We start from the raw sequence: 22,344 nt of genomic DNA, 5'->3' as shown, positions 1-22,344 counted from the left end.
CATGCTATTCTTGCTTTTTTCATGTCAAAGTACATAAATGGGTTCAGTTTCCCAGATGGTAAAAATATTTTTAATACTCTTATTTGGACAGAAGCACTGTGAAATAATTGTTGGACATTTCTCACTGTTAATAGAGAAAATCAAAGGTTTAAGTTCATCTTAAATTAAACCTTCACAGGTAAAAAAATAAGCCAAAGAATACTTTCTGGTAAATAATAGAAAAAGGTCAACCGTCTGCAGTTGGGTGCAGAGACTTGAGTTGAACAAAACCAGCAGCTGGTAAATGTGGAGCTGATTTCAACAAATGTATGTTCTGACAGATTAATTTATAAAAATAATTCACCTTAAAAACAACATGTGTAAGTAAATACAGCTGTTACCTAATTGTAAACATGTGAATGAGTTAATTACCACCGCTCTAGACAGGATGAGACCTTTAATTGTATTATTAACACTGTAGTACTCATGTAGTACTCATGTAGTACTCATGTAGTACTCATGTGGTAGTCATGTAGTACTCCTGTAGTATCTCTGTAGTACTTGTGACCTTGCTTCGCGTTTTTGGACCTTCCGCTTGCCGTAGTTGTCAGTGCGGATTCGTCTCCGGGACATTTGAGAGAAGATGTTTGTGTTTGTGTTTGTTTAGCTGTGTTAAGGTTTCATTTGAAAACATGTCTCTTCATGGAGGTGGAAGCAGAGGATTTTACTTTAACACTGTCTTGTCTTTGGCTCGGTCACTGGCAGCTCACCGACAGGCGCCGATAGACAAGGTAAGCGCACGGTGTTAGCTAACGACAGTAACAAGCTAACTAAGACCAGTCCGAGTGTTTGGTGTTAAGGCCCAAACTTCACATTTTCTACGACTGTGATCCGTGTTACGAAGCCGAGAATACAACAAACATGTATTTTATTAAGTGTAATGTGTGAATTACATCGTTATTTTGTGATTTCATGGCGCTACTCCATAGCATTTGACTTTAAAATTGGCTAACGTCGGCTAACGTTAGCCAATTTCTACCATCCAACACCTTAGCTCAAACATAAATACTTTATTTATAAGAATAACACAGCTGACATATCACCAATTGTGTACTTTTTCCTTCTGAAATAAAGATTTCCTAGTTGCTTGTTCCATCTTAGTGTACAAACAGGAACAAGTGGCAGATGGAAACTTGGCTGTTTGTTCATTTTCACAGAAATTTAAGCTCGAAAACTCAGATTTTTATTTTATGTTGTTCTATAGAAAATGTATGAAAAGTCAGTTTCAATGGAGAAGAGGTGCTACAGTGAATTTCTGTGCCAGCCTCCACTAAAATCCCATAGAGCTGCAGCAGCTAATCGACAACAGTCAACAGAAAATGAATGGACATGTGTTTTAATAAACTGATAAATGGTGTATTTAGTGCTTTCAGTCTAAAATGTCAGTGATACAGGTTTCCTAAACCCAAGGTCAAATGTTAAGCTAGTTGTTTGTTCATTCAACCATTCAAAACCCAAAGACATTTAGTTAAATATCACAGAAGCCAAAAGAAAAACCACTAAAGAAATGTTGTGTTTTGATTGTTTTGTTGTTGCTTTTCTGTGACTGTACTCGGTCTAATATACATCTGCCCCAGATGAGGTGATCTGAAGATGTTATTTTACTAGTAGCTGAGAGATATTTAATATAGGTATATATAATCATATAAATCAATGTGCTACCCAAACTAGAATCATGTATTCTGTTGGAACACTGAGGCGACTCTGGCCCAAAACAAGTTAATCTGACTACAACAATGATGACATATAAACACCATAGTCCTCATCATGCTGGGAACTGAATAAACGTTTGGTATTGAGCAGGCACAATTCACAACAGACAGTCTTCAGTTTTCTTGTTGAACAATGTGTTAGATGGAAGTATTAAAAAAAGATTAAATTTTGTGTTAAACGCCTTTGAGGTACGTTGTTAGAACAAAACTGTTGAATTTTATTAGACACAAGGTCTAAAACACTCCTAAAGAAGAAGTTGACAAGAAAAGAAAACCACAGAGATTCAGAATGAGGAAATGTGAAACCGGAACTTTATCCCGTAATGAAATAGCTGCATTAGCAATAACGGCTCATGGTAGTGAATTATTGGATGTCAGTTTGTGGAACTTGATAAGTGACCGTTTGTTTCTGCTTTTTACTGTTTCTGCAACACCTTTTGAAATGTGCTAATTATAAATGCAGTTTAACCTATGAAGAGTAGGTACAAAGATCAAGCTTGTCTTTAACCTATGTGAGGTACAACTAACCGTAATTCTATGAATCTTTATTGAATAATCGGCTAAATATTATGTGAACAACATGCCAGAAAATAATGAATCAAATTTATTGACTTATCCAACCAACGGTATAAAACTATTTAGTTCAGTATCTCAGTAATTCACAACACATATTCACATTTTAGCACGTAGTAGCAGTAACAATTTGCCATTTTGATTTTAATATATTTAGACTTTTAATCATTGATTAAATCATTTCTTTTAATATTGCGTAGTCATTAACTGATTGGTAAGGTCCCAAACCTGTGATTGTTTGCAGAATTTAGTTTCTGAACATCTTAGTAAGAAGATTCACATCCCAGCCCCAGTGTATCCACACAAAGGCCTCATTGTTTGAACAATATCTCTCTGCTCTCAGAACAGCTGTTTGTACTTAAGTACAGTACATCACACATTTTCCTAATGGTCTGTTATAAGTTAAAAACATCCTGTGCCTCTAGTAATAGATAAAACACAAGTGATCACATTCACATTGTGTAAATGGTCATTAATCCTCTCTAATGGGAGCTTAACTCTGGACCTTTAGCCTTAGGCTAGTTAATGCCACAAGCAGGTTTTTGGCTCTGTTCCTGAAGCTCATGTAGTCAGACAAAATCATCAGAGCTAATACATCTAGACGTGGGCAATGTCTCTCTTTAATCCCTAAAGTTAAACTATGTAGGTTGTATAATCTTTGGCTAACCAGTCGAGAGGGGTTAAAAGTCAAGCACATGGTAACTGCTACGCTTTGACTTTCCACAGGTCCAGAAGCTACAATGCATGTGCCCTGCAGACTTCAGAGGGGTTTTCCAGCTGGATGAGAGGAGGAGGGATGCTGTCATTGCTTTGGGCATTTTTCTAGTAGAGTCTAACCTGCAGGTAAACGGTGTAGGCACTTATTACTCCACTTCATGACATTACAGGATGTTGATGTAGCAGTGGTAACCCCATTCTTCTGTTGCAGCACAAAGATGTCATTGTCCCCTACCTTCTTGGGTTGCTTAAAGGGCTTCCTAAAGTTCAGTGGATTGAAGAAAGTTCAGAACGCAAAGCTAGAGGTAAAAGTGCATCAGAGATTCTAGTATTCTGCTTGTAACAGTATTAAATATGCCATAAAACCAAATTACCAAATAGAGCTCTGCAGTACTAAGTGTTAGTTAAATGTATTAACATATGAAATCCAAACATTTACTCAATATCCAGCAATAACATTTTGAACCAAAACATGTTAAACTCACATCATGTTAAGGTGTCACAAAATGTGTTTTCCTTCCCAAATCCAAACCTTATTGTTTTGTGGTTAACGTAACTGAATTTTTATTCAGTTGCAAGATTTTTTTTTAGTTGCATTTTAATATTTTTTATGTTGCTGTCTAATGGTATTTTGGTAAACGTCTTGTCTTACAGATACCCTTCCTGTCGCAGAGAATTTCAGCTTTTGTCTTGCCACTCTTCTCTCAGATGTTGCCCAGTGTGATGAGACCTTGCGAGGACAGGTGTGTGTGCTCATCGTGTGATGACTTGAATCCCTGCTTTACCTCCTCTACTTTATTATGTGACTGTGAGGAAAACCAGCAGCACCTCATATGTAATTTGTGAAAGTTTGCATAAATTAACACTGTGTCTATGATAATTTAAAAATATGAACTTAGGAGAAGCCAGAACTGTAACACTTTCTCATTTTATCATCGTTTAGACTAATGACGGCTGACCTAATGCAGAGAGATAAAACTGACTTTATAGTCTGTATATACTTGATTCCTCATATTTGTTATGAATATCCTGGAAACACGTCCAACTGTCACCTGTTCAAATCTCATCTTAAATGAGTCTAATGCCTTGCTGATGCAGAGACTGATGTGTATGTGATTATATAACATCTCTTTCAGATCCTGGAGGCGGTCATGGATCTCATGCAGGTCCTGCAAGATATCTGCAAGAATCCAGAGGCTCATGATAAAGGTAGAAGCACAACGAACACTAATGATTCCTCTCTGTTTTAATAGGTATTGATCATTTCCACTTTCTGTATTCTCACAGAATACCTGTGCAGGTACACTGTGCCCACCTTACTTGGTGTGGCCCGAGCATTTGGCCGGTACAGCAACACTGATGAGCCGCTACTGTCCAAGCTGTTCCCTCGACCAGTCGCTCCTGTGGTGCCTACAGGTGACGACACTGATACTGCTCGTAGAAGGTCCTTCAATGACTTCCGTTCGATCCTGCCGAGCTCTTTGCTCACGGTGTGTCAGGGAGACACTCTGAGACGTAAAGGCTCCTCTGTGTCCAGTTTGTCTCAACAGGTATTAAGAATTTAGAAGTTAAGTAGACAAGATGCCAGCACTAATGACCTGAGTAAAAGACAGAATATATTAATACTTTTTGTTTTTAGGCCAGCCCAGAGAGAGCAGGCCTGACCCCGAGCTCACCGGCAGATCCCTCTGCACAGTATTTCGAAGGTAAGTGCCTCTGAACCTACCAGGATTCAGGAAAATCTGTGATTCATTGTTTTAGATAATCCCGCTTTGTCTCTTCAGGCTCATACCTCCCTGATGGCAGTGCAGTGGACCCTGATTACTACTTCTCAACCATCAGCTCCAGCTTCTCTGTTTCCCCTCTTTTCACTGGAAGCAGCTCTGGGGAGTTTCATGTCCCTCTAGATATGCTCAGACAACTCCTTCACATGGTCAGCAGGAATCACAGTGAAAGAATAAATGCACTAAAAGTTGCACTAAATCACAAACATGCAGCTATTGGTGTGTAATTGAATATGCTTTTCCCCCTGCTTCTGCTTCGCAGGTTGAACTGTTTGTCTCAGAGTCATTTTTAAAATCCCTGGATGACACCTTGGCAGAACTTCTAGAGGTACAGCTCTTAAATCCAAACACGGTTGTCTGTTCTTTTCATGACACGCATGTGGCTCAATGTTATATTTCGATTTCTTTCCTATAAGTTGAAACCTGGTCTTCACCTGCACTACAAAACCTTCAGTGATCCTCTGTATGTAGCTATATTTAAAATGCTAAGAGACACGCTGTACAATTTGAAAGGTAAGGAAACCTTTTATTTCTGTCTTCACCATAACAAAACCATTATTCCTCTTTCAGAAATGAAGCCACCATTTGATTGAATCTTTTATGTATGTATTTTCTTTGCTAATCAGACCTTCAGACGGACTATGTAAAGGAAGTTCATGACTTTGTGCTGGAGCAATTCAGCAGCAGCCAGTCGGAGCTGCAGAGGATCCTGCATGATGTCGAGTACCTCCAGAGTGAACTGAGCCCGCTCAAACTGCGCTGTCAGGCCAATGCTGCCTGTGTGGACCTCATGGTGTGGGCTGTTACTGAGGAGCAGGGTGAGACTACATACAGTCCATTCATAAAGGAGGTACCAGTCTTTGAGGGAACTTCTGCATTATATTCTGTCTCTTTGTTTTCAGGGGCTGAGAACCTTTGCACTAAGCTGTCAGAGAAGCTGCAGTCGAAAACGTCCAGTAAAGTCATCATTGCTCACATGCCTCTCCTCATTTGCTGCCTGCAGGTAACTGTTTACTACTCGTCTTCTTAATCTGCTGGCTTCCTGTTTCTTATGCCATTCTCTGCTGTAGCAACCATAAAAATAAGAAAGGTAGAGAAACTAAAACTGCCTAAAGACTAATTATTTGTTTTAAAAGTGTTTTCACTGTCAGATCAGAATAAATGTTTTGTTTTATGTCTCATCTCTTTACATGTATCACCTGCTGTCGATCTGTGTTTGACTTGTTTTGTTTTTATTAGTCTTTTCTTGCGTTTCAGTTAATTCTGTGCTTGTGTGAACTCCTAAACTGAACAGTGCTCGATACATGTCTGTTATCAAAGATCAGATGTGACTAAAATATTTAATATTCGTTTTCTTTGTTTGTGTTCAGGGCTTGGGGCGTCTGTGTGAGCGCTTTCCTGTGGTGGCCCACTCTGTCACCATGTCATTAAGAGACTTCTTGGTGGTTCCCTCTCCTGTTCTAGTGAAGCTGTACAAATATCACAGCCAGTGCACTTCAGGTAACAACAGAACACTCAGATACTTCACGCAAATGTTTTCCTCACAGTTTACTTACAGAGTAATAATTTTCCAAAGGGGGTGGTGAGATAAAGATCCATGTGACCAACGAATATTCCCAGTCAACCCTCAGCACCAATTCCAAGAAGAGCCAGCCGTCCATGTATGAGCAGCTACGGGACATCTCCATAGACAACATCTGCAGGTGACCACACTCACATACTGTACATACACACTTCCTGTATATAACACATTCAAACACATTGGTATCAACATAACCTTTACTCTCTAATTATTCTGTCTTCAGGTGCCTGAAAGCAGGACTGACCATGGACAACGTCATTGTAGAAGCTTTTCTCGCCAGTTTGTCGAACCGTCTCTACATCTACCAAGAAAACGACAAGTAACTGAAGCATGCTGTTAAACTCACTCATCAGAGTGAAGTAATGATGTACACTATATTTACATATTGCCTGCTTTTTCCCCCCAGGGATGCCCATTTGATACCAGACCATACCATTAGGGCATTGGGTCACATTGCTGTAGCCTTACGGGACACCCCCAGGGTAATGGAGCCCATACTACAGATCCTGCAGCAGAAGTTCTGTCAGCCTCCATCCCAGCTTGATGTCCTCATCATAGACCAGCTTGGCTGCATGGTCATCACAGGGAATGTGAGTAGTAAAAAAAAAAAAAAGCCAAGAGAAGAGTCTTTATTCCAAATCCTGCTAGTGTTTCCCTAGCAGGTGTTTCCCACTCACGCTTCTCTCATATTTATATCTTGATCGTCCTTGTTGTTTGTTAAACAGAGTCAGCTGCAGCAAATTAAATCCCAGTTTTAGAACAAATCTCTTTTTTGTCTTTTATCTTAGCAATACATCTACCAGGAGGTCTGGAATTTGTTCCAGCAGATCAGTGTCAAAGCCAGTTCCATGGTCTACTCCACCAAAGACTACAAGGACCATGGATACAGGTGATTACCACCTCACTATGATAAAGTGGGAGAATGTGTTCCACTTATTGCAGACGTGTTATTCACAGTTTTTCATCATCATTCACTTAATAAATGTTCCATCCTCTCTGTGCAGACACTGTTCCTTGGCTGTGATAAATGCTCTGGGTAACATAGCAGCAAACCTTCAGGCTGAGCAGATGGTCGATGAGCTGCTGGTCAACCTGCTGGAGCTTTTTGTTCAGCTGGGCTTAGAAGGAAAACGAGCCAGTGAGAGAGCCTCAGACAAAGGTCCAGCTCTGAAGGTGTGAGACACAAATGCACACGCATGAAAATATTAACTCTACACTACATTTAGAAAAATACAAGAATATCTCGAGATGTTCCACTGGAGATTCAACTCTCCTCTTTTTTTCCACAGGCATCGAGCAGTGCTGGAAACCTTGGTGTTCTTATTCCAGTTATTGCAGCAGTAAGTGATTTTCAGTGTTGTCACTGTGGTTTCTTTTCCTTCTTTAATATGAGATTGAGTCATTTCACATATCTCTCTGTGTCAATAGAAATGTAGCACATGATGTTCTGTTTGATTCACCTCTCCAGTATCTTATTTAATGCTCTTTAGAGTCTAATTTACCTCAGTAACTGCAGAGCTCTTATCTCTCTTATTTTGCCATTAGCTGACTAAAAGGTTGCCACCAATTAAGGAAGCAAAACCACGTCTGCAGAAGCTCTTCAGGGACTTCTGGCTCTACTCTGTTGTCATGGGATTTGCTGTGGAAGGCTCAGGTAGAGAGACCTTGCTCGCTGATATTTTGTTCACCTCCAGAAATTCAAAGTTTAAAGCATGAACAGAGGTGATATGCAATAAGCAATGGTGATGATGTCCAGAAGTGAGGATGTGTTAACTGTGTCATGATAAAGTGCAGATATAAGGAGGTGAAGAGTTGGGTTAAACTTTAACACTAATGTTGACACTGAATTATTATCATCTTTCTCTACTGCTCTTCAGATATTAAATGAACTAAAATTCCAATGTCTCAGGTCTGTGGCCAGAAGAATGGTATGAAGGTGTTTGTGAGATTGCGACCAAATCACCGCTTCTCACGTTTCCCAGCGGAGAACCTTTACGCTCAGAGCTGCAGTACAACTCTGCACTGAAGAATGACACTGTCACTCCGGTATGACATCACACTCATGTGCTTCTGCCAACATGCATACAGTTTGTATTCTGGTAGTCGTTTAATTCATTGTTGAATCGCAGGCAGAGCTGAATGATCTGCGCAGCACAATCATCAACCTGCTGGATCCTCCTCCTGAGGTGGCTGCTCTCATCAACAAATTGGACTTTGCTATGTCAACATATTTGCTGTCTGTTTACAGATTGGAATACATGAGGTAAACCAGCATGATGTTTACAATTTACTTAATGGGATTGACTCTGATCAGCACTTCTAAGTGTAACCTTTAATCTGTTATCTTTTCTCAAAATCTGCCAGGATGCTGCATTCTCTGGACACCGATAGTTTTCAGGTCATGTTTCGATACTTTGAGGACAGAGCAATACAGAAGGATAAATCTGGTAAGTAGAAGAAAGAAAGAATTTTTATATACATAATTTAAGATTAAATATATATATATGAATAATTTCCAGGTATGATGCAGTGTGTGATTGCTGTCGGTGACAAGGTTTTTGAGGTCTTCCTGCAAATGATGGCTGAAAAGGTAAGTTGGGGATATTTACTTAGGATGTGTGACACTTCCTTATGGACAGTTGTGTTTGTCCTTATTAAAGGACTAAGCTATTGAAAATTGTGTGATTTCAGACACATTTGTTCTGTGCAGATGAGTGAATGATAGAGATAGCAGATGTGAAATTTGGGTCAGCAGAGACAACCTGAATCCAAACAGTGAAACACACACACAAAGAAATTAAAGTAAAGTTTGGAAATATCCTAAATCCTGTGAAAAGTACTTAACAATGCAAAAGAAGATAGAGGAGCTTAAGGCAGTTATTTTTTACTTTCTGCATGTATTTATAATAATTCACAGAGGATAAGTGTGTTATTATACTTTTCATCATGTTACACATATTATCTGACTATCCTTAGACCAAATGAATAACTGATTAACTGAGAGAATAACATGCATGTGAATTAATAATGAAAACAGTCACTCATTAGGTCAGTTACAAGTCTTTATGAAATTTTTAAAGCCAAAAACCAAAGCCCATGAAGAGGAACTGGAACGCCACGCTCAGTTCCTCCTGGTCAACTTCAATCACATCCACAAGAGGATTCGCAGAGTGGCCGACAAATATTTGTCTGGCTTGGCAGAAACGTGAGTTTTACTCTCATTTCCTCAGAAGACCAAACTGCTGCTTCTATAAACTGTTTAAAATGTAGGTTCATACGCAGTGTTAACAGTATGTTCTCTCTCCTCAGTTTCCCCCACTTGTTATGGAGTGGCTGTGTGCTAAAGACCATGTTGGACATCCTGCAGACTCTGTCTCTCTCACTCAGTGCAGTAAGTGGACTATTCATCAGTATATCACCTTTCTTTCAGTTTGTCTTCATATCTAATTAAAGTGAAAACAGTGATATTAATAGTGATATTTATGCTGCATATTTGCAGGACATTCATAAAGACCAACCTTATTACGACATCCCAGACACACCTTACAGAATCACTGTCCCGGATACATATGAAGCCAGAGAGGTAATATTGTTTTATTCAGAACCTGACATAAATCATTTTACTTTATTTATGTACAAAGAACAGATTTAAAAATTTACTGTCTTTAAATTGTAGAGCATAGTGAAGGATTTCGCTGCTCGTTGTGGTGAGATCCTTAAAGAAGCTATGAAGTGGGCTCCATCTGTGACCAAATCCCACTTGCAGGTAATATTTAGATTTAAAACACTGAGTTCTATAAAAAAAAAGACTCTTACACATAAACACCTATGTAGAAAATAAAATGAACATGGTGACCATACAAATGGCTTTTAATCCATGTACTGCACGTGTCTTTTTCAGGAATACTTGAACAAACATCAGAACTGGGTTTCAGGTCTCTCCCAGCACACAGGACTGGCCATGGCAACAGAAAGCATCCTGCACTTTGCTGGTTACAACAGACAGAGCACCACCCTGGGGGTGGGTTCTAAACTTAACAGTTTCACATCTTAATGGTTATTTAGTAGTTTGGTTTTAATTGTAGCACCAAAGCCACATTGTTTTTACCTGATAATCAATTTTGTTTTATCATTAGCATATATTTACTGAAATCCGAGCTAATAACACAGGTGTAGGAAAAACACAGGCTCAAGAACGGAGCCTTGTGGGACACCACACAATTATCATTTTTGAGTTATCTGTCCAAGAAGCTGAGATACTCAGTCAGAATACAGACAGTCTATGTAATAAATCTAATTCATGTTCTTCACTACTTTATTTTATCACCTTCACCTACAGTCCACTCTTTTGACTGAGAGACCTGCCTGTGTGAAGAAGGACTACTCAAACTTCATGGCCTCCCTCAATCTCAGGAACAGATACGCTGGAGAGGTAAAACCACAGAATGACACCAATTATTACAGTCTGGGGGAAAATAACTATATCATGTTAAAACTCTCATCACCAGTATTGTGTTTTAATACAACATATTGATAATTATATTTCTGATACATAAATACAAATAATCAATGACAACAGTTATGTTAATTGATTATCAACTCTATACTTAGAAAATAAGTGATCACACAAAGATCTAGTGATGCATGAAGACACATTAACTCTTTTCCTGCTCATATCGTCTCCGCCCTGTCTGTAGGTGTCAGGTATGATCCACTTTGCCCAGGCAATACGGGGACAGGCAGACCTGAACCGCCTCATGATCAAACAGATGGGGGAAGCTTTGGACTCAGCACAGCCTGAAGCTTTCACTGAGGCCATGTTTAAACTAGCTGCCTTGCTCATTAGCGCCAAAGGTTTGATTTTTTTCTCTGTGGTTTAGAATCAGAAACATCAATCTGTGTTCCCTTGAGTACGGTCAGGATTTGTTGTTTGACTGCTGTTGTGATTTTGATTTTCTCCTCTGGCTGTGCTCTAGACTGTGATCCTCAGCTCCTGCACCACCTCTGCTGGTCTCCTCTCAAGATGTTTACAGAGCATGGCATGGAAACGGCTATTGCTTGCTGGGAGTGGCTGTTAGCAGCTCGTGCTGGAGTGGAAGTACCCGTACGTAGATGTATTTTGTCATGTTTTTGTCCTTTGAACCTTTTCAGTGCATTGTCAACATGCTTGTCTCTTACCCAGTTTATGCGGGAGATGGCAGGGGCGTGGCAGATGACTGTAGAGCTGAAGATGGGCTTGTTCTCAGACGCCCAGGTGGAGGCTGATCCTCTGGCTGCATCAGAGGAAAGTCAGCCTGTCCCCTGCCCCCCAGATGTTACCCCTCACTACATATGGATTGAGGTGAGACTAAAGACAACTTTGGTTGTGTTGTCAGTACATGTTTCTGTCAATGTTCTCCCCTTATTGCCTCTTTAATCTGCCTCTTTCTGTTTAGTTCCTAGTCCAGAGATTTGAGATAGCAAAGTATTCCAGCGCAGATCAAGTGGAGATATTTTGCAGTTTGCTTCAGCGCTCGCTGTCACTTAATGTAGGCGGAACTAAGAGCAGCCTCAACCGCCACGTTGCTGCTATTGGATCTCGTTTCAGGTACACAAAGAAAATGTTTGGTGCTGTCAGTTATTTCTGTACTGAAAATAGTTTGATAATGCAAATTATCAAAAAAGGCAGAATTAAATTACTGTGTGCATGAGTTTGAAACATAATATTATTATTAAGTATTTATTCTCTTTGTCAGGCTGCTGACGCTGGGTCTGGCTCTGCTCCACTCAGATGTCGTCACCAATGCAACTATAAGAAATGTTCTCAGAGAGAAGATCTATTCTACAGCCTTTGATTACTTCAGGTACTCTCACATTACAGAGCGTAAACCAGCTGCAACATGTAATCAGTAATTCACATTATTATGTTAGTGCCCATTTCAATTTCCCATATGAAAAGATGATGTTATCATGTTTTTCATTTTATATAAATAACCAAATAGACAAATTACAAGTTTGTGCTTAATAAAATATAAAATGGTTATCAGAGTTTTTTTTTTTTTCATTCACTCACTCATTCATTCAGTCATTTCACTATTTATGTACTTATCCAATTCTTCACTTGTATCTAAGATCTCCAGACCTGGTATATTTCAAATTAACTGATGAAATAAACAATTTATAGTTACTGCCGGAGTCTGAAAGCTGCATATTTACTTATCTACCCATGTCTGTGAGGGTCCACACAGACATCCGTTTGCAGGACTTTAGGTCTGGTGCTGATAAATGTGTGAACATGTTCATCCACGCAGACACCCAGTGAAGTACAAAATCAAATGTGCATCCATGTCTGTGATGTGACTGTTACTATACTAGTTACATTTACATTTACATTTAGTCATTTAGCAGACGCTTTTATCCAAAGCGACTTACATGTGAGGAACAAGGCAAGCAAACAAAATCTCATATACTTAATACTTAATACACTTAATGATCTGATTGTCACTTTGGTAAATACTGATGTTTATGTTATTTGCACTTTTTTGATTTAGACCTTAAATCACAAAGGAAACAAGTTCAGATTATGATAAAATGTTAGTAAAATATTAATTACACATAATGACAAAATATAAATATAATTAAAAAGAAACGTTAACTCTTCACGTCACAACTTCATTTTCTCTCTCTCCAGCGTGTCTCCGAAATTTCCCACCCAAGGTGACAAGCGGCTTCGCGAGGACATCAGCATCATGATCCGTTTCTACGCCAGCATCCTGTCCGACAAGAAGTACCTGGCAGCGTGCCACCTGGTCCCACCTGGTGAGCTTGGTACTACCCCAGCCCCGAGCACGCTCTCTGCCGGGATATTTGGATCGCTTATCGTGTCCAGCACTTCTCCGATATCGATCTTAAGTAAGCCTAAAGCGGTGGAGCTCGGACTGCACTGCAGCAGGGGCATGCTTTTACGCGCTTCAGATTTGCTGTTCATCCTCACTACGTTGCTGATAGATCCTCCATCTATCTATAGTACAAACATTTGTTTTCTCAACATTCTTCTCTCCGTCTCTTTTATTTCTTATTCTTACATTTTCAACTTTTTTTATACGTCTTTCTCCTACTTCTCAGTTTCTTACCCTTTGTACTGTTACAAACTAATTTTAAGCAGCTGTGAGGAAGAGCACAAATTTGTTAGTCGCGTTAAGATGCATGATTATTCATCATGTCAGCCCACCCGTCTGCCCCTCTCCTTGATGGATCAATTTGGTGTTAAAGGATCCTTATAAAATATAAAATATTTTTCTTCCACCCCAGAAAATCCTCTCCTCTTCATTCCTGATGAACCTGAGATGTCATTCTCATAAACCTCGAACTGCTTCAGGTAGACCTGTCCTCAACACAGATCCTGGATCAGAATAATTAGTTCCCAGCCTCCCGCGCACTAACATGACAAAATGATATCTGACCCAGTATCAGTGGTTCAAGGCAACTTCTACCTAACATATGAATCCTGCTGGATTTCCCCGCGAGTGCATGACCATCACAACTGTAGAGGAGGACTAAGTTCATCTCGTTCTTCAAAATCTCCCTCATCATCAATCATATTATTGATGTTTTCACTGTTTACAAGTCATAATATTGATTGAAGTGTGTAAATAAGTTAGACCTCCGATTTCTGTGTTTTTTTTTTTTTTTAATCTATGTTTTATTGATACTGAGTTCATATGTATTTGTACAGATAATCAGGACCCGTCACTGAACAGTCTGTCAGTGATGAATGCTGCAGACCTCAGGAGCAGCTTAGACTCCAGCTCTCGATCCCAGCAGAGCGGCCAGGGTTGGATCAACACCTACCCACTGTCCAGTGGCATGTCCGCTACATCCAAGAAATCAGGTAGCATTTACGTTTTGTATATGAGCAATAACAATAAACATGATATTACTGTTTTCAATGCAGATGAGGTATGTTGTTTGTTTAAATGTAGATCATCACATAAGCGAACTCAGCAGCCTAAAATCAACATGTAACTCTGTGTAACCAACTACACTGTATCTGCCCAGGATCAAACAGACTGTATCTACTCTGCTTATTCAGCCAATGTTGTCGTAGGTTTAAAATGTTATCGAGACATCAGTGCTTGGAACAGAGAACACAACTACAGAGTATTTTAACTTCTGAACTGCTTTTCGTCCAAGGCACGTCCAAGAAGAGTAACAGAGGGACGCAGCTTCACAAATACTACATGAAGCGCAGGACTCTTTTACTGGCCTTACTGGTGAGGGCTGGGACTGGATTACCATATACTTGTTTTGATTCCAGCTAGGATACCTGGCCATCATTAACCATTTTTATACCGTCTTCCTCTCCTCTTTCTGTCTGTGTCCTCTCTCTTTGCAGGCCAGTGAGATAGAGCGCTTGACCACGTGGTACAACCCTCTCTCCACTCAGGAGCTGGCCATCGCCACAGAGCAGTCAGTGGAGACCAGCATCGCCAACTGGAGATCAAAATACATCAGTCTCACCGAGAAACAGTGGAAGGACAACGTCAACTTGGCTTGGAGTATTGCACCTTATCTCGCTATGCAGCTACCAACAAGGTTGTCACCCTCTCTCTGCTACTAGAGACATTTTCTAACAACAAACTGCGACTAAATGTGCCACTGTAATTTGGTTAATTTGGTTTTCAGGTTTAAAAATGACGCCATTGTTGCTGAAGTGACCAGGCTGGTGAGACTGGACCCTGGAGCAGTTAGTGACGTACCTGAGGCTGTAAAGGTAACATCACTGAGCCCAGTAAAACCCAGCCAATACGTGTTGGGAACTTGTGAATGAATCATATTTTCTTTCACTATTTCACCAGTTCCTGGTGACGTGGCACACGATCGATGCCGACTCTCCGGAGTTGAGTCATATACTGTGTTGGGCTCCAGCAGACCCACCTACTGGTCTGTCCTACTTCAGCAGCATGTACCCTCCTCATCCTCTAACTGCTCAGTACGGGGTGAAGGTGCTCCGCTCCTTTCCTCCAGTAAGTCACATCTGCTAACAGGAATTCTTTTCCTTTTCCCCTCTGTGCTGTAACAACAAAGCAACAATTCTTCTAACATATAATACATTTGTTACTGTCTCTTCTTAGGACGCCATCTTGTTCTACATTCCTCAAATTGTACAAGCCCTCCGTTATGATAAGGTAAACATTAATAACACTGTCTTAATAGAGTTCCTGTCAAAGTTTATATAGCACTTTATGTGGATGGCTCCGTTTGTATTGGAGCCATCCACAAACCTTTGACACCAGTGTGACTGAGTCTCTGTCCTCCTCAGATGGGTTATGTGAGAGAGTACATCCTGTGGGCGGCCCAGAAGTCTCAACTTCTGGCCCATCAGTTTATTTGGAACATGAAGACCAACATCTTCATGGATGAGGAAGGACACACCAAAGACCGTGAGTGGTTTTCACACATCACGCACGAAACATGCAGTGAAATCATTAAGTACTCTGATGGGTGTTGACGTTCGTACACAAAGTGTTTCCGCACAGCTTAAGTCTTCTGCCTTTTGGCATCTCTGTAGAGGTGAGAAGGACCCAGTTTGAGATGTATTTCCATGTTTTACTAGTGGAAATAAAAAAACTGCTAATCAACTTAACCTAGCTTGATATAATCACACCTGTTCCTTCCCCATTCATTTGTAGCTGACATCGGGGATCTGTTGGAGCAGATGGTCGAGGAGATCACAGGATCTCTGTCCGGTCCAGCCAAAGACTTTTACCAGAGGGAGTTTGACTTTTTTAACAAGATCACTAACGTGTCCGCCATTATCAAGTACGTCATCATTCATCATCAGGTCCTTTATTAGCTGGTTCTCAATAAATGATATAACACTTTTTTTTTATTGTTTCAGGCCAGTTCCAAAGGGAGAGGAGAGAAAAAGGGCCTGTCTCAAAGCTCTGTCAGATATCAAAGTCCAACCAGGTAACACCCAGCTCCACAAACAGTAACTGCACTGAAAACAGGCCTCATTTTAATGATTCATTAAAAAAAATTTAATTAAAAATGAAAAGTGTCAGAAAGTAAATACAAAAAGGAGTAATGATCCCTGTTGTCTCTTCCTCTCTGTGTTTTGTAGGCTGTTACCTGCCAAGTAACCCTGAGGCTATAGTGCTGGACATCGACTACAAATCTGGAACACCCATGCAGAGGTAATGATCTTCCTCCAGAGGACGCTGCTTTCCTTTTAGACAAAGCTCATGGTCTTGACTTGTCTGTTGCTCTGTTTACACTTCTTGTCGTCCATCATCTATTCACATGCTGTTTCCTCTAACTCATGAAAGCTTTGTTTTGTTCATCTGTTGTCGTTACAGCGCTGCCAAGGCTCCATATCTGGCCAAGTTTAAGGTAAAGCGCTGTGGCGTGAGTGAACTGGAGAGGGAGGGTCTCCGCTGCCCCTCAGAGTCGCTGGAGGATGGAGAGGAGAATCCAGATGGATCACGCAGGGTTTGCTGGCAGGCTGCCATCTTTAAAGTAGGAGATGACTGCAGACAGGTATCTTTATTTCCTTTCCTTCATATTTCCTCAGACATATCGAAGGAATAAACTCTGACTGAGTCTTGTGGTCCTCCGGTGTTTCTCTTCTGTCTCCAGGATATGCTCGCTCTGCAGATCATTGGACTCTTTAAGAATATCTTCCAGCTGGTGGGGCTGGATCTGTTTGTCTTCCCTTATAGAGTCGTGGCCACTGCACCGGGGGTGAGAATTCATGTTTCATTAATTCCTTTCAAATCTGTGACCAGTCAGAATAAATAGTTTTAATTTATCAAAATTATCAAACGTCTTTATTTGTAGGCTGTAAAAAATGAATTTTGACTTCATTATTACATTTTTACTTATTGATCTTCTTTTCCTTAGTGTGGTGTGATCGAGTGCATCCCAGACTGTAAATCCCGAGACCAGCTGGGCAGACAAACAGACTTTGGGATGTACGATTACTTCCGTAACCAGTACGGCGATGAATCTACCCTCGCCTTCCAAAAGGTGTGTCAGATATCAAAGTGAGCGTTCACTGTAAAATGTGTTTACATTTACATTTAGGTATTTGATAGACATTTTTATCCAAAGCAACTTACAAGTGAACAGGTAAAATATCTAAGCCAATTTTAAAGTAGTTTATTTTTAAAGGAGGTTTTTAAGAGCAGAGAAAAGAGAAAGATTCAAGTGCAGAGAGAGTGACACAGCTGAGCGTGCAGAGGTTCATAGGTCGTTCCACCTTCATGGAACCACTGAGCCAAAGGTTTAATCCGGGATCTGTGCTGTTGTCTAAACACAGACCAAAAGATGTTTAAACCAAAAAGATGATGCTGCTGTGGCTTATATGATGGTATTATTGTTAAAGGTAAATCACAATCTAAACAATTCAATTCAATTCAGTTTTATTTGTTTAGCGCCAATTTACAACAGAAGTTATCTCAAGGCACTTTACAGTGTTTAAGGTTTAAGACCTTACAGAAAATATTTATACAAAAATGATACAGAAAACCCAACAATCCCATTTAAACAAGCTTTAGGCAACAGTGGAGAGGAAAAACTCCCTTTAGAGGAAGAAACCTCCAGCAGAACCAGGCTCATAGTAGGCGGCCATCTGCCTCGACCGGTTGAGGTGAGTGGAAAGAGAAGAGAAAAAAGAACAGCAGGCAATAAAGACAACAACAAGCATCAAGAGCATTGGACAGGTCAACTGGATTCTGGAGATGTACAGCTCCAGGCCGAGGATACCTGCAGAAAAGTACAGTACAAACAAGCACATGTCCTCTTCTCCCTCCTACAGGCTCGGTATAACTTCATCCGCAGTATGGCCGCCTACAGCCTCCTACTGTTCCTGCTGCAGATCAAAGACAGACACAACGGCAACATTATGCTGGACAGCAAAGGCCATCTCATCCACATAGGTACAGCATGAGTCATTTGGTCATTGACTGTGTTTCCATTCTCTTCAGTAACCTGCTAACACTTTGTTTGTACGAGTCTGTCCTAAGTCCAAATCTGATGATACGATGATACAGTGGCCTTCAGAGGTATAAATAAGTCAGTTTTCATCATGGATTTGTTTAATTCAGACAGTTCCTGCTGTGAAAAGGAGCTTCGTTCTGTTTGCCTGTCTCACTGTGCTCAGTCTGCACAACACACACATCAAAATAAAAAGAGAATTAAAGGAATCATTATTTTCTGTCACTACACAGTTAGAATCTGTGAGTCAGGCATACAAAAAGTCTGGAGTGAAAGAGAAATCTCATTTACAGTAACCAGGAACAACAAAATGAGGTTTGTGTTCATGTCTGCCTCGGTTCCTACAGACTTTGGCTTCATGTTTGAGAGCTCTCCTGGTGGTAACCTGGGCTGGGAGCCGGACATCAAGCTGACAGACGAGATGGTGATGATCATGGGAGGAAAGATGGAGGCCACGCCTTTCAAATGGTTCATGGAGATGTGTGTCCGAGGATATCTGGCTGTACGGTAAGAAACTGTAAAAGTAAAGATAAAGTGAGAAAGACGTGAGTGCTGCTCCAACACTTTGGCAGGCCGTGTTTCAGCTGAAGATCGTTTAGCTTCTTTTTGAATAAATAAATAAATACAGATAGTGTTGTTACTTGTGTAACCTGGGTTCTCTGAAACTCAGTGGCTTTGAGTTTTTGGTGTGAACCCCAGACCACAGCTCTTTAAGACACACGTTATGACGTCAAAACACTGACTGTATTTTTGACTGTATTTCTCCAAAGTGTTGTTATTTGGTTGTTCTCTCGACATACAGGCCCTACATGGATGCTGTGGTCTCTCTAGTGACCCTCATGCTGGACACTGGACTGCCCTGCTTCAGAGGTCAAACCATTAAACTCCTTAAGTAAGTCCTAAAGTAGGACGTCTGTTTATACTCTGCAAAAGCCAAAAGATGAAATAAACCTGTATCTGGAAGTTCCAGAACGAAGACTAATGACACACTGAGAATAATAGATTAAAACATTTAAAAATGTTTGGTCTTTTTTATCACTGTGTGTTTGTTCTGTGTGTTTTTATTTGATTTATCGAGGTTCTGGGTTTTTGAGAAGAAACAGCTGTGTAAACACTAAAGAACTTTTTTTTAATTTAGAGGACGGTTTAATCCACAAATGAGCGAGAAGGAAGCAGCAGCATTCATCATCAAAATCATCCAAAGCTGTTTCCTCAGTAGCAGGTGAGAAAAACACTCGAACCCACGTCCGCTTTGAAACACAGATGACCTACACTCTATACTGTTCTGGAACACCTCACCAGAGCTGAGACAGGAACTTAATTCTGGGTTTGATGACAGACTCATTGAATCGAAAAGCTTAAGAAAAATATACATTTTCACCAGACTGATCCTGTAACATGATGTTTTCAACAGGAGCAAAACCTATGACATGCTGCAGTATTACCAGAACCAAATTCCATACTGAAGAGCTTCTGCCGGACCTGCACTGTACGTCCAAGACAAACGTCTCCACACAAGCAATGCAAACCTTCTTTTGGATGGTTTTAATATAGTGATGGGACCTCACAGGTAACTGTTCTGTACACTGCTCTGTTCCTTTGAAACAACAATGTGGCACTTTTATTCAACATACTGTCGGATTTTATAATGATCGTTAGTTTAGAGTTGAGAAGTAGATCTAGTTGATTTAACTCGATGTGTGACTTTTACCAAAACAGGTATTTGAATCACCCTTTAAGTATTTTCTTCATGTTATTCAACAAGCATTAATGAAACTGTCACACTAGAGGAAGGTGGCCATAAAGGGAGCCAGTTATCATCATCATCATCATCTTTATCATTTTGTTACTATGCTGTTATCCACTCAATGCACTTTATAGATCACTGTATAGATCACTGTATTTCATTAGTTTCACCTGCCGGTGAAAAAGAGCTTAAATAGAGATTAAACATGAGAAACAATCTGCATTTCAATCAGCTGATAAATGACATTTTAGTTGTTATGATTCCGTAGAACATGAGCTGGTGTTGTCTAATAGATTTAAAATCAATGCAAGAATCAATCAGCATCTAATCTAACAGTAGAAATTTTAGAGGGTCTAAGTCATTATGCTATTTACTGTAGAATCTCATCAGGATCACAGTATTTTTCTGTGATTAATGTGGAACTTATATGTGGAACTTAAATGTGAACATATTTATCAGAATATTTTAAAAACTTGTAACGAACCCTCTCATGTCGAACAACCTCATGTCCGTCTTTTGATACAAGATGTCGTATAGATTCGTTTTTTCACTACAGGAACTTCTAACGACGTGTGAGACTGTGATGCTTCAGGTTCTGTCCTGTGTTTGTGTTTTATACAAACAGGAATATTTTGGATTCTGTTTCTCATAGAGGAGCTCAAATAGTCCCAGTTTGTACCCGTCATCTTTTATTTTACATTATTCTATTTTACCTTCATTTCACCAAACTGTGGCTGAAATTTTCTGAAACAAACACTTTGTAGTTTGATCAATCAAATCTAAAATATTTCTAAATATGTGATAATTAACAAATTAAATACTACATGCAGCTCTACCTGTTGCAGAATTCATTACCTCAGCTAGTTTGCTGTTTCCATTCCCACAAATACACAAAAATCTACAAAATATACTCAGAAAAACAGAAAATCAAACATAAACGTTTCCATAAAACTGGGATCTCTCTCTAAAAGCTTTAATTTTAATAGAAACCTGTACCTGTGCAGCCTGAACATGGTTCAACTGGTGGTGTCCTCTTCAATGCTTCATACATTTACAGTTTACACAGACAAACCATAGAACAGATCATCACCTGTGCACTGAACCCTCCTGGCAGCCGAGTTGAAAACAAGCTGACACTAACATTTGGAGTTAAAGCAGAACCTGTGACATGACTTCACATTAAATTACAGTCTGTTAGGTTCCTGTAGTGGAAAACAGGAAGGAGTTGACTAGGTGACTGAAATACTTCAGAAAGTATTCAGAGCGCTTCACTTTTTACACAGTTTTCTATGTTAAAGAAATGTTCTTCTAAAAACGTTTTCACTGTCGTTACTGAGTGTTGAGTTGACAGCTATGGCATTATCCATTTAAGCACAGTAATGTGCAGAAAGTAAAGGGATCTGAATACTTGGTGAAACTACAGTATTTTGTGTCGTGCATATCCTTCAGTGTGTGTAACTCCCTCTTTTTTAAAGACAAAACAAACATTCCTCTTGAACCTCTTGTGTTTTGATGATATTTATGTTATAATACATGTGATGATTTTACCTAAAAGCCATTACTCCTAACACAACTGTAGTATTACTTGACAAAAAACTCTAACTTTATGCAATATATCCATGTATGTTGATGTGTTTGTGTGTTGTGTTCTTGGATTCCTTCCATCCTGATCCCAAAGCTTGAAGTGTTTTTATGTTGTAGCTATGATTCCCTGTTTTTACAGACCTGAGGTGTGAAACGTTATCGAACTCTACACATTTACACTATTTTGGTTTGTGGCTTCTAAAGAGAGAAGTTTCTGACGAAGCCATTTTAATGTGGGTGATTTTACCGAGTTGCTGTTTTCCTTGCGTTTGTCACTCCTTACAGTACGTCCACTGTTATCAGTGAAACTCAAGTGTTGGTCAGTACTGTGTAATATAAACTGTCTGTATTTGCTCAGTTTGTGGCAGCATCATTGCCGGTTCATATGAAGCTAACATCTGTTCTTGTATCATGTGTGACACCATCATATTTACAAATTAAACATTTTATCAGTGTCAAAGTTGCTGAGATATTTTACTTTTCATGTTTTTTTTTTTTTTTTTTTTTTTTTTAAGCAGGACAATGAAAAAGTTGATCAGCTGTGGTGGACACACATTAATTATTAAATTACCAAGTTACTCAAGAGATAAGATGCTAATAGAATTTACACACGTTTCAAGATTTCAG

General features: G+C 39.7%; 1 protein-coding gene across 2 annotated transcripts; it reads left to right on the top strand.

The window, feature by feature from the left end:
- The first annotated feature begins 561 nt into the window (after positions 1–561).
- On the top strand, positions 562–22,189 carry LOC113159713 (phosphatidylinositol 4-kinase alpha-like). Of its 2 annotated transcripts, none has more exons than XM_026356565.1 (54): positions 562–770; positions 3,051–3,167; positions 3,253–3,346; positions 3,696–3,784; positions 4,178–4,250; positions 4,329–4,591; positions 4,681–4,747; positions 4,826–4,974; positions 5,088–5,153; positions 5,242–5,338; positions 5,452–5,643; positions 5,728–5,828; positions 6,196–6,325; positions 6,402–6,528; positions 6,631–6,726; positions 6,814–6,997; positions 7,196–7,296; positions 7,412–7,580; positions 7,697–7,747; positions 7,953–8,061; positions 8,317–8,453; positions 8,537–8,670; positions 8,772–8,854; positions 8,927–8,997; positions 9,488–9,612; positions 9,717–9,798; positions 9,907–9,990; positions 10,084–10,173; positions 10,309–10,428; positions 10,747–10,839; positions 11,105–11,261; positions 11,384–11,511; positions 11,590–11,748; positions 11,843–11,994; positions 12,143–12,250; positions 13,078–13,298; positions 14,122–14,277; positions 14,580–14,659; positions 14,782–14,981; positions 15,072–15,159; positions 15,245–15,412; positions 15,521–15,574; positions 15,709–15,829; positions 16,079–16,208; positions 16,288–16,358; positions 16,513–16,585; positions 16,748–16,928; positions 17,028–17,132; positions 17,292–17,417; positions 18,208–18,328; positions 18,734–18,893; positions 19,189–19,278; positions 19,525–19,608; positions 19,801–22,189. In XM_026356565.1, exons 1-54 carry the CDS (start codon positions 672–674, stop codon positions 19,850–19,852), a joined length of 6,378 nt encoding a protein of 2,125 aa, XP_026212350.1. In that variant the 5' UTR covers positions 562–671; the 3' UTR covers positions 19,853–22,189. The 2 variants fall into 2 exon arrangements, with proteins under 2 accessions (XP_026212350.1, XP_026212351.1); XM_026356566.1 differs by having other exon boundaries at positions 563–770; positions 13,078–13,205.
- Positions 22,190–22,344: the final 155 nt, after the last annotated feature.

This window comes from Anabas testudineus, chromosome 12, assembly GCF_900324465.2.
Source record: "Anabas testudineus chromosome 12, fAnaTes1.2, whole genome shotgun sequence".
Lineage (NCBI taxonomy): Eukaryota > Metazoa > Chordata > Actinopteri > Anabantiformes > Anabantidae > Anabas > Anabas testudineus.
This window is presented reverse-complemented; position numbering and strand designations above follow the sequence as displayed.